At 36.9% G+C, this 12,968-nt stretch overlaps 1 protein-coding gene across 2 annotated transcripts in view; it reads right to left on the bottom strand.

Moving 5' to 3' along the window:
• Positions 1-2,696: 2,696 nt before the first annotated feature.
• EPHA3 (EPH receptor A3) overlaps positions 2,697-12,968 on the bottom strand; it is a 385,111-nt gene continuing 374,839 nt past the window's right edge. For both annotated transcript variants that reach the window (XM_066241197.1, XM_066241198.1), the window contains exon 17: positions 2,697-5,440. In XM_066241197.1, the coding sequence (XP_066097294.1) occupies positions 5,335-5,440 (106 nt within the window). In that variant the 3' untranslated portion in view covers positions 2,697-5,334. The remainder of the gene's footprint in view (positions 5,441-12,968) is intronic.

Raw genomic sequence — 12,968 nt, 5'->3', positions numbered from 1 at the left:
GAAAGGGAGCTTGCTCTCTTGGTTCCTGAGATTATCATTTAGAGGAGAGAGCAGAGCAGAGAGCAGAAAGAGGCCACGTGGAGTAGGCCAGGAGAAGCAGCCAAGATGGCGAGTGTTGAGTGAAAGGCCAGTTTGTGCAGTTTATGCAGGGAGAAGGAAGGAGATGGGGAACAGAGGTGAATAAATCTGGTGAGCTAGAAACCTTTGATTCTAGAAAACTCGGATAAGTCAGTAGCTTTGTGAGCACTGAATGTGAGTGGGTTTTAGAGCCCAGTGTGTGTTTTTACTTGCCCACCAGGTGCAAGCTAGGATTAAGATGAAGGCTCATCAGTTTTTGGCTCCTTTGTTTCTTTACGGACTGTCCGAATCCAATGCGAACCTGCATGGGCCGGGCTGCTGTGATAGTGGCCCTGGATACTGGCTTTACAGGTTACAAAGATCCTGCCTGCCTTCAGCCCACCCCCAACACACATTAATATCACCTGGGCAACGACTTCCACGTGGGCAGCACCATCTTTAACAAAGTGAGCATAATATATTTTATCTGCCTAACACACTATCTATTCAAAGGGGCAATATTTATTCACAGGATTGCTGCAAAGATTTAATGGGGTAACTTTTTGTAGAGTATCACCCATCTAACTTTGAACCCTTTATGACTTGGATTGGGGAACTTTAGTTAAAAGCCTTGAGTGAATGTCTCTTGGATGCAAACACCAAGAAGCTGTGTGAGTGAGTGACCTCTGTGCAGACACAAAGGAATGCATGTCAACAGGCTTTTGAAAATAAACCTAGAGGTTCTAGATTGCCCCTTCCTTTGTGCTTGTTAATTAGCAAAAGAAAAACAATGTACTGACCTAAATTAGCCCTGTCTCCATGTCAGCAAAATGGCCATTAGTCATCCTTTCCACTCATCACCTGGCTTGCCTCCCTTGTAATCCTGTTATCTCTGTTCTGCTTCTGATCAATAAAAGCTAAAGGAGAAAGGAATTCAGGAGATCTTTTTTGCCTCCTTTAGTAGGCCTCCCTCTTCTTCTTCTTGACATCAGTTTGTGTCTTGAGTAGGTTTTTTCCACAAGACACCGGTAGTTCCCAGCGGGCTGCAGGATTACAACAGTGTGCATGAGAAGATCTATAGATCTTATAAATAGTGTCAGCAAAACACCTGTTCACCATAGTGCTTAATGGATAGTTGTTAAGTGAACAAATATACTCTTCCTTACCTATTTCCCTTCAGCTATTTTGCAAATAAATTATTCTTTCCTTCAACATTTTTAAATGCTCTTTCTCTTTCAAGGCAAGCTCCTATCTAGTCTGTTTTGTGATCTCTCCCGATGTACTTCTACCTCTATGAAAATATGTATCACTTATGTTATCTAGCCTTACACTGTATATTAGCTTGTTTGGTTTCCATGCACAATTATTTTCTTTAAGGAGCTTGCAAATGACCTGGGACCTTCTTTATACAAAGTAGCCAGCATTCCTTAGAGTTTTTGTAATTTTTTTTTAAATTTTTATTTGTTTTATTTGTCCACAATTTTTTTCCTTTTTTAATAAATGACAATCTGATTTTCTTTGCAACAGAACACGCTCTGACACCTCCAAAGCCCTGTGATCAAGAATTCCACATAATCGCACCTACTATATCCAAGGGCAAACACAGGGTTAAGTACTTGCTTATTGGAATAATTAATTCTCCTGCCCCAATTAATTCATGTAGGATTTGTGAGTCAAGGAAGGCCCCAGATTTTCTGTTTGGTAGAACTGAGAAACAATAATTTCTCTCGTATGCATTACAATATAAATTTATATAAAAGAAAACATGTTAAAAGATATTGTTTGCAAATTAGCTAGAAAAAAATAAGGTCAAATGAAGACAAACGATAACAGATATACTTCTGGACCAATCTGTGCCTGAATTTTTACCTCTTTTTTTTTTTTTTTTTTTTGTATTTTTCCGAAGCTGGAAACGGGAAGACAGACTCCCGCATGCGCCCGACCAGGATCCACCCAGCATGCCCACCAGGGGGCGATGCTCTGCCCATCTGGGGCGTTGCTCTGCCACAATCAGAGCCATTCTAGCGCCTGAGGCAGAGGCCACAGAGCCATCCTCAGCGCCCGGGCAAACTTTGCTCCAGTGGAGCCTCGGCTGCGGGAGGGGAAGAGAGAGACAGAGAGGAAGGAGAGGGGGAAGGGTGGAGAAGCAGATGGGTGCTTCTCCTGTGTGCCCCAGCCGGGAATCAAAGCCAGGACTCCCGCACGCCAGACCGACGCTCTACCACTGACCCAACCAGCCAGGGCCTGTGCCTGAGCTTTTAGCAAGGAAGTTTATCTACAGACTTTTCAGTCACCTAGATTAAATTTTTTTTTCCTCAGTTAATTTATTTGATTTTTGTTACTTGTAATAAAAAAAAATGTCTAATACTGTTGCATTATTTAACCATGAAGATAATATTTGGTGATTATTTTTCTTATTTATAATAAGATTGATACACAAAAAAATATAGGTTGCGTAATATGAACCTCCCATTAATGGAGAAAAAAAGAAACAGAAGCACATTCTTCATGACTTACATAAATTTCATTATTTTGATGTTTAAATAAGCACTGATTTTAATAATATTTTAAAAAGCTTCAAAGACCACTTCTGTATTTCAATCTGTAAAAAATATTTTCATTATGTTTATTATAAAAATATAAATGTTTCCACTACAAATCATTTTACATTAGTAAGAGGCCATCTACATTGTACACCATAAACTAAATGAGAAATGCTTGAAAATACAAGATTAAAGTAAATACATATTGCCAATCATATCACATTTTTACATGGTTTAATTGATACTTAGGACAGGATAATCGGGGCAAGGTACCAGAAATAAATAATGTATGTAAATCAAATTTAAGATACAAAACAGATAATATGGTACATGACATTGTATGGAGACGTGGATTCATGTTTATTGAAATTCAATGTAGTTCATGCACAAAGAGATGGCCATCAGCATCTAGTACCTCTATTCCACAGTTTAGAATCGTACACTGTTATGTTTACATATGTACAGGGTAAGAATTCTGTAAATTAAATTTATAAGAGATCAGATAGAAAAATAGTGATAAAATGAGGAGCAATATACTGTCTATAACCTCCCCTTTCAAATGGAAACCACAGCCAAAATCGGTAAAGTAGATTCAACAATCCTCAACTTCTATTAGTTCAGGAAATGCACACATTTTTGTTGAATATGTTGAGAACAGTATCTACAAAACTAAACGCTAGTTTGAGATAAGATGAGATTGAAGCCAGATTCAGATCTTAGCATAACATTCCACATCGCAAAATATTTACTTAAAAAAATCATTTTAGCTGTTTCTAGCAGGCTTACGTAAAATTTGTAGTTAATTTCATAATCCATCGATCTTTTTAAAACAAATCATGCTGTTATATATCCAACATAGAAATTGAGTTGGATGAATTGATTATAAAGAACATTGCCAAATTTAAGAAATAGTCTCATATATGAAGGAACACAACCTAAGCCATATTATGCTTAATTTACAACAGATTAGCACTTGTGAATTTTTATCTGATTGTAAACTGTATAATGTTACATTTTGCATGAGAACATAAAGGTTGCAGCATTACTTTATCCATTTTATCCTTATGACATATACATTTCTTATTCCTGTTACATGATCATTTCAGCATTAGAAAGAATACATAGAGCTAAAATGGTGCTTCACAATATGTTAGTCGCTATATCTACACCAGGTACAGTTCTTAAATATTACTGAGTATGTTCATATTTAACCTTTATGAAATAGTAAGTCTAAGTTCCCTCAATGCAAGATCTCTCCACGGCTTACAGATTTGGAATCATTGGCTAGATAATCATTTTATTTATTTCAAAAATAAAACTATTTTGAAAATTATATGCTGAATAAATGCCAAGGAATTCATTGTTTCTAATTTATACACCAAAATTACAAGAGGTGCATTTCAGTAGAAGACTCCTTAAAATAACAATACCTGCTATAGATTATCACAATGTTTAATTAATTTAACTAAAGCCCTGTGACTCAGAAGAGTTGTTTAGTTATATCATTATCTAAAATGAGCTGAGCAATTTTAAGCAAAGACATTGAGTGACATTTCAAAGCTAATCAGGAAGTGATTTTTTTTTTGTTTTTTTTTTTTTACTCATGCATTGGTCAATAAGCTGTGTTGCCAATTAATGCAGCAATTGAAATAGGATTCCAATTATATGTTTCCAGTGTAGCTATTCTCTATTTAGGAGCTCTAACATAGCTTTTTTTTAACCAATGAATGGAGTTAATGGCTTCCTAAACACCACAGTAGGGCAGGATGCCATTGAGAATCCATTATTACAAGTCAGTATATTACACTAAATTAGGAGAATACAGTTTATAATAAATGGAGAGACAAAAATGGTTAGTGAATGAACAGAGAAAGAATTTGATGTCTTTCTCTAGATAGATGATGATAGATGATAGATAGATAGACATAGATACATATAAGTGGATGTTTCAAAAATCAGAAAAGAAATCCATCATTCTCTATGTTTAGTTTACCATGTTTCTTACTGCTGACAGCTTGAGAGAACATTTGGCACTTGGCTGTAACAAATCCAAATTAAATCATTGAGGCATAAATAGAAAACAATTAAAACAATTTAAAAGAAAATAAATATGTACATTTCTTCAAAATTAAGACACATTTTTACATAATACTTAACAAAACTAACAATTAAAAATGTGTAGTACTTAAAACAACTACAAACTTCATTTTTTATATGCTTTTGACAAATAAAAAAAAGAATAATACAATGAAAAGGTAGCACATGTGGCCAGATTGTTTGAGGTATGAATTCCTCTGTTTTGCTTGCATTTAAAGAAAAAAAAAATACCTGTTACAGATTTTTTCTGTTTATAAAAATATCATCAGTCTTTTCTTTTGTGGCTTAGTAAACAGAGCCATTATGTTCGGTTTGTGATTTCACTGGTTCTGCTTTTATGATAGTCAGTATGTGATCAATGGCTCTATGCTAGTTCTTCATCATTTCGTGCTGAAGAATTTTAATTTAATCCATCAACTAATAAAAAAATCAAATATAAAACAAATACACCCACCCACCAGTTCACTGAATGCTATGGGAAAATAAAGAGTTTTAAAATTCCATTTTAAGGCATTTGTACTCATATATGAGTGTCTTATTGGGCTTGAAACTTCCACCAGTATCTCCAGCATTATCAGTTGTCCGAGGAGTGATGCTACATCTTCCACAGCTGCCATGTCATTCGAGAAATAACCCTTTACACTGGAACTGGACCATTCTTTGATTGTGTTTCTAGGGCTTTAATGCTACTAATAATCTTCTTCTGTGGTCCAACCACAGTGACACCAACTTTTTTCATGTCACTGTAAAAGAAGGAGAAAATATCTGGTGAGAATCGTAGTATCCTGAATAGTATATAAGCATGAGATTTTTCAATTAACAAAGCTTGTGCAATCAAATATCTTTGTGCTTTGGACTTTTTTTTTTTTAACATCATCCATGTATGTTACCCTTGTCATTTCACTTCTACCTTCTTCTTTATTTTTTTATTTTTATTTATTTATATATTTTTTAAAATTTTTATTTATTTATTCATTTTAGAGAGGAGAGAGAGAGGGAGAGAGACAGAGAGGAGAGAGAGACAGGGAGGAGGAGCTGGAAGCATCAACTCCCATATGTGCCTTGACCAGGCAAGCCCAGGGTTTTGAACCGGCGACCTCAGCATTTCCAGGTCGAGGCTTTATCCACTGCGCCACCACAGGTCAGGCCTATTTATTTATTTATTTTTCTGAAGCTGGAAACGGGAAGAGAGAGTCAGACAGACTCCCGCATGCGCGGGACAGGGATCTACCCGGCACGCCCACCAGGGGCGACGCTCTGCCCACTAGGGGGCGTTGCTCTGCCCCTCTGGGTGTCGCTCTGCCATGACCAGAACCACTCTAGCGCCTGGGGCAGAGGCCAAGGAGCCATCCCCAGCGCCCGGGCCATCTTTGCTCCAATGGAGCCTTGGCTGTGGGAGGGGAAGAGAGAGACAGAGAGGAAGGAGGAGGGGGGTGGAGAAGCAAATGGAAGCTTCTCCTATGTGCCCTGGCCGGGAATCGAACCTGGGTCCCCCGCACGCCAGGCCGACGCTCTACCGCTGAGCCAACCAGCCAGGGCCTCACTTCTACTCTTGTGGAAAAATATAAATGGTTGAATAGTGTTCCCTCATAATTTCTGTCTACTCAGCAGAACCCCAATAGGCTCTTTGCATATGTAATTAAGACAAGATGATATCATATTAGATTATTGTGGACTCTAAATCTAATGAGACTATCCTTACCAGAGACAGAAAATGACACAATACACATAGAAGAGATCAATGTATAGAAAGTAGCAGAGACTGGAGTAATGTCATAAACCAAAGATACCAGATATCACAGAAGCTGGAAGAGGTGAATTGCCCTTAGAAACTTGTAACCCTGCTAACACCTTGATTTCTGACTTCTGAACTTCAGAAATGTAAAAAAACAAATTTTGGTTGTTTAAGCCAATAAGTTTAGGGTAATTTATTATGATAACCGTAGGAAACTAAAGCAACTGTTCACACTTTTTTTCTTCTTTTTCTTTTTTTTTCTTTCTTTTTTTTTTGGTGGGGCATTATTCCATTTCTGTGAATCTGGGAAAGATCTAGAACTGCTTTGATTGACAGAGCATGAAAGATGTGACACTGTATCAGTTTCTGCACTCCAGTCTTCAGAAACTGCCAGATTCAACTTCTTGTTTGAGACACCCTCTCTGTGCCCCAGACTGTCATAGATGACGTCCGACCACCCTGAGACATTGCAGAGGCCATGCAGGTGCACTTGGTCTGCAGTCTCCGCTATGCAGCCATCTGCACCAGGGAGACACGAATGGAACCATCCTCAGCCCCCCAGCCAGGCCATATTTATGTCAGATGAATACTTCTGTCGATACTAAAACTACAGCAGAAAAATTGCCTATTAAACCCTATCAGAATTCATAACCTATGACATTGTGATATATCATATAATTGTTGTTTTAACCTTTAAGTTAGTCAGACATGGATAATAAAACAATTTCTTTAAAGTATAAATTTATTTAAAAGTTGAAAAATGATAATAATGTATCTCTAATCAAAATTAGTAAATTTGAAATAGGTGAAACTCAGAAACCAGGTAATAAAATGAAGACTATAAAAATATAAGAAGTTTTATTAAGAGAGTTATATAAACATGTGAAAATCATTAATTAAATATTCTTGAATGGGTAACTAGCTCATAAATTCACCTCTTTCAGGTTTTGACTCAAACATCCCCATCTCTTGAAACTTTCTTGACCTTTCTATTTAATATTGTCAGACCTCTCTGTAGTCATAGCTCCATTTTATATTTTCTTTTTTTTGTTCCATTATTTGAGCACTTATCACCATTCAGCATATGGCTTTTCTTTCTGATTTATTAATTCTCTATCTTGTCCCACACAGTGCATTCCATATGAACAAGCATTCTTATTGATTTTCTACTCTGCTTATCAGCCATACTCTGAACAATGATATCATTTACTAAGGGCTTAATATGTACTTTCTAAAGAATGAATAAATAGTCCAAAATACAGTTATCTGGGAAGTTGACAGAAGAGTAAAATATCACTTGTCAATGAGCACCAGGCAAATTGAGAAGGTTAAGAAGAAAAGACACACACACACACACACACACACACACACACACACACAGAAGGAGCTCCTTTATATTGAGCCTAAAGGAAAAATAAGAAATTAGGAGTTTCAACTACATATAAATAGAATACTGATTCTTAAAGAAGTGAGTTCCCAAGCAATAAAGGTGTATAAGCAGAAAATAGACAACCATTTCAGAAACAATTTAGATGTTATTTAAACATCTTCTGCATAAAACTAACCAAGACTGGTTGCATTCCTATTACCCGAGCTGGCAGTGAAATTTCTAATGACCTGCAGGGTCACCTCTCTGCTGCCATTCAAAGGGGTGATAAATTTTCTATGGACAACTTTTATTTTGCCTGAGGTCCTCTCTGATAACATTCAACTGCCTTGGTTCAACAGAAAGGCTAGTGGGAAGTGACATCAGGCTTGTCACTTTTTGTGTTAACTGTGGGCAATAAAACCTTTACTTAAGAGTAATGTAGGCTATTTATATTGATCCTTGCTTTTGAGAAAGTGTGTTCTATTAGATTTTGTTATATACCGTGTATCTATCTTTAAAATGAACAACAAAGATTTTCCTACCTGTCCCATAACTATATCAAAGTCAAGGTATGACTCTAAAATCAGAAAACAGGCTAGATATAAATATATATACTACATATCAATATATTCTTACCCTTTTTGTATGTTTTCTAACATCTTTCTTCCCATTCTTTATCATATTTTTTATAACTCACTAGTATTTGTCTCTTTTTTCCTCCTTTTCTATATGCTCAAATATATATATATATGTCATGAATAGCAGAAAAAAATGAATTCTTCAAGGTATTATACTGATGTCCTGAGCTCTTTATAAAATTTAAGCACAGTGACAGAGTGAGATGACATAGTGCCATGCTATGATGCTTGGCCCTCATTTCTCCCCAGAGCACCTCTACCTCAGCAGTTAGGGAAACAATCAGAGGCTGAGAATTTACAGAATTCTTTGAAATGTCAGCTCAGCTTTGGGGCTCCTGCTTTAATAGGAAGGGCTGAGTTTTCTTTTTCAGCCCAATGGTCCCTCATCACTTCTTTATTGATATATGTTCCAAGTGCACTCCTCAAGAAATATCGTAAAGCTTTCAGATTCTGTGTCCGGGAGCACAATACAAGAAAATAGATAATAACTTAATGTTAAATTCCAAGGATTATATAGGAAAAGAAAATTAAAGGAATCATTCCTTTAGGTTGTGCTTTAGCTTGAGTTTTATGTACTCTTATTCTCTTTACCCACCATCAAGCCATGTTCAAAATGGTTCTAAGCATCCAGCTGCAGTGGTCTCAGTAACATTCCCCATATGGTTATATTATTTTGTCTACCCTATTCAGAATGACAGTAGAAAAGTTCAAGACTAAAGAGCAACTCAAGATTGAGACCAGAGATTAATGAGCTATCTGGTACTTCAAAGGCCAAGGGATAGGTGATGACACTTAGGAAATGGTATCCAAGGGTGCAGGATAATGACACGTAGCAATTAATCTGCCTAATATTCATTCCACACACTTCATTTTCTCTCCAGAGTCTATGGTATGGTTTGCCAATTTTTCATTCTGTCTCTACTCACATTAACCTTCTTAAATCCATCTTAGGCTATAAAATAATATTTAAAAAAAATATGTTATTACTAAATGAAATTGTGCGTTTCCTAGATTTTAACTGAAAAGCAGGTAACTTAAGTAATTTGCCTATAAACAAAATCCCTAAACTAACTGAAATAAGTTAATATTTATTTGAGTGTGAAGACCTATTGAATTTTTCCTGTGATTTGATATCTGGATAGAAAAAGAATTACTACTATCCTTTTTTAGGCTTTGCTATCTTATTCTAGAAAAATCTCTAGAGTTATGTGGTCAATTGAACCATTTTCTGAATTGGGTCAGGTGGGCAAAAAGAAAATAAAGTTGAAAGGCATAAAATTCTAACAATAAGCAAAAAAATAAAAAATAAAAAAGAACAACTTTTGAATTCAATATTTTATAGCATTTAAGGTATACATTTTGACTCATACTTTCCCAAATAATTTATGTGTTAAATGTTTTTTAAATAAATTCTAATTTCTATACTATAAACTATGGGCAGGAAGTACACCACACTGAAATTCTTTTCAAGGAATTTCGGGTCAATAGATTTTAATTTTATGTTTGTCCCTGAATTGAGAAGAAAGGACAGAAGAAAGAACATTGTGGAGTATAAAACACAGAGAGATCTTTAATCATCTGGCTCAGTATAAACAACAAACCTGAAAGAGGCCACTCTCTCAGGAAAAGTCAGCTTTTATCTTGAAAGTACATTCAGAGACTCCTTAAATAATAATAAAAATAACCAAGTGAAAATATTCCAACCAGTGAAAAAGAGCATACTGTCCAACACTGTATTGTTGAGAAAAATGCATTGTTAACTTAGAAATAAAATAAATGCTGCCACCGCATTGTTTTAAGTTAATAGATTCCTTAGCATATTCAGAGTTTATAATATCTGACTATATTTAAATTGTGAGCTGGGTGTGAATCATATGAACAATGTTCTGCCTCATCCTCATCCACTTCAGTGCAGTGTTTTATTATCTACAAGCTATGAATGCTGATATTTTATTAAGAATAAACATTTGTATAACTTTGCCTTTCAAAATCTGGTAACAGTGGAAATGTGCAACTGTGTTTGTTTTCTCTTGTGGTTCTGTGTTCTAAAGCAGGTGTTTTGTATATCATAACCCCAAATGCTTGTATTACTAAAATAAGAATTCATAAAAATATATAAATATATCCTGGGATTGTGTCTGATTAAAATAACTACTATAGAAACTCTAAGCATATTGTCATTTGGGTCAGAAGTCTAATCAATAAACAGTGCATTTCTCTTTAAGCAGAAATGTCAACACAGATTAAATAGATAGAGTGAGATTATTTCTTAAGAACAAGTTTCTTCTTCAATAGTAATATACTAGGTCTTTTTGTTACTTTTTGTGTTTCTGAATAAAATATTTTACTATAAATGGTAAACGTCTTTACCTATTTATTAAACATTTACATCTCTGTCAATTACACTGCAAATTCCTTCTTGATACTTTGTCTGTAACTCTCTACAGGAACTTTGTTCAAATGACTGACATGACAATGAAAGACTTTAATATTAAACAACTTTTAAATATTCAAAAATATTGATAGAAGTTAAGACTTAAAATAATTTGAGGGCAATATCATTTTCTTTTAAGAAACAGAAATGAAAGAAGAGAAACCAAGATGGACATAGTTTCCAAACAAACTGTACAAGCAACAAAACTGTGTCCAAGTTTTGGTGTATCTGCCTAACACAAAACCTCTTTCTTTCTTTTTCTTTTTTTTTTTTTTTTGTATTTTTCTGAAGCTGAAAACGGGGAGAAACAGTCAGACTCCCGCATGCGCCCGACCAGGATCCACTGGCACACCCACCAGGGGGCGACGCTCTGCCCACCAGGGGGCGATGCTCTGCCCCTCCGGGGCATCGCTCTGTTGCGACCAGAGCCACTCTAGTGCCTGGGGCAGAGGCCAAGGAGCCATCCCCAGCTCCCGGGCCATCTTTGCTCCAATGGAGCCTTGGCTGCGGGAGGGGAAGAGAGAGACAGAGAGGAAGGGAGGGGGTGGAGAAGCAAATGGGCGCTTCTCCTATGTGCCCTGGCCGGGAATTGAACCCGGAACTTCTGCACACCAGGCCGACGCTCTACCACTGAGCCAACCGGCCAGGGCCTCTTTTACTTTTTTTGAAACAGTTCTTCATTTTATCCTCATCAAAGGGCCTTTAAAGCCAAGTTTCTGCTATCTTACTTTACCTCTTTTTAACAGAAATGGTTATATAATGGGAAATGTATGATTTTAAAGGTTCCATCTATGAGCAGGACTGAAATCATCAGAATCTTCTCCTGAACACTTAAAATTAAGAGCATTGGCCTCTGATCAATTGCGTAGCACATCAATGTTGTATGACATTGAGAACACACTTTTAACCATGTTCATCGGAGTGCTGCAGAAAAAGTGATTGTGTATAGAATGAAAAAAAATATGCAGGTTACATTAAGAAATGAAGTATGGCCCAGCATGTGGAAGTCCTGGGTTCAATTAAAGGCTACGGCACACAGGAGAAGTGCCCATCTGCCTCTCTACCCTTCCTCTCTCCTTCCTCTCTATCTCTCTCTTCCCCTCCCACAGCCAAGGCTCCATTGGAGCAAAGTTGGCCTGGGCACTGAGGATGGCTCCATAGCCTCTGCCTCAAGCACTAGAATGGCTTTGGTTGCAATGGAGCAACGCCCCAGATAGGGAGAACATCACCTTTTGGTGGGCCTGCCAGGTGGGTCCTGGTTGGGTGCATGCAGAAGTCTGTCTCTCTGCCTTCCCACTTCTCAGTTCAGAAAAATACAAAAAAAAAAGTGAAGTAAAAAAACTCTCATGCACAAAGAAATGAAGAATATGCCTTCTACAGTGTGTCTGTAAAGTCATGGTGCACTTTTGACCGGTCACAGGAAAGCAACAAAAGACGATAGAAATGTTAAATCTCTACCAAATAAAAGGAAAACCCTCCCAGTTTCTGTAGGATGATGTGGCAGCATGTGCGCATGCACAGATGATGACGTAACACCGTGTATACAGTGGAGCAGCCCACAGCCATGCCAGTCAAGATGTGGATGGTACAGAGGAAAGTTCAGTGTATTCTGTGGCTAAATTCGAATCCGTGACCAAAGTGCAACGTGAATATCGGCACGTTTATAAAGAAGCGCCACCACATAGGAATAACATTACTTGGTGGGATAAGCAGTTGAAGGAAACCAGCAGTTTGGTGGAGAAACCCCATTCTGGTAGGCCATCAGTCAGTGATGAGTCTGTAGAGACTATACAGGATAGCTATCTCAGGAGCCCTAAAAAATCTGTGCATGAGCCCACATCGAACTACAGTGAATAGGTATGAAACTGGGAGAGTTTTCCTTTTATTTGGTGCAGATTTCACATTTCTATAGTCTTTTGTTGCTTTTCTGTGACCTATCAAAAGTACACCATGACTTTATGGACATACTCTAGTTCTTCACTGCCAGTTCCCAATGACCATCTTGTGAATGAAGATGGATTTTCTTGATAAACTTTTTCTTAGTCCCATGAGTTTCTCATAACAAAGGATTTCTAATATTCGAAAATCCCTGTCT

This window comes from Saccopteryx bilineata, chromosome 8 (genome assembly GCF_036850765.1).
Source record: "Saccopteryx bilineata isolate mSacBil1 chromosome 8, mSacBil1_pri_phased_curated, whole genome shotgun sequence".
Classification (NCBI taxonomy): Eukaryota; Metazoa; Chordata; class Mammalia; order Chiroptera; family Emballonuridae; genus Saccopteryx; species Saccopteryx bilineata.
Note: the sequence above shows the minus strand (reverse complement) of the source record. Positions and strands in the feature narration are given on the sequence as shown.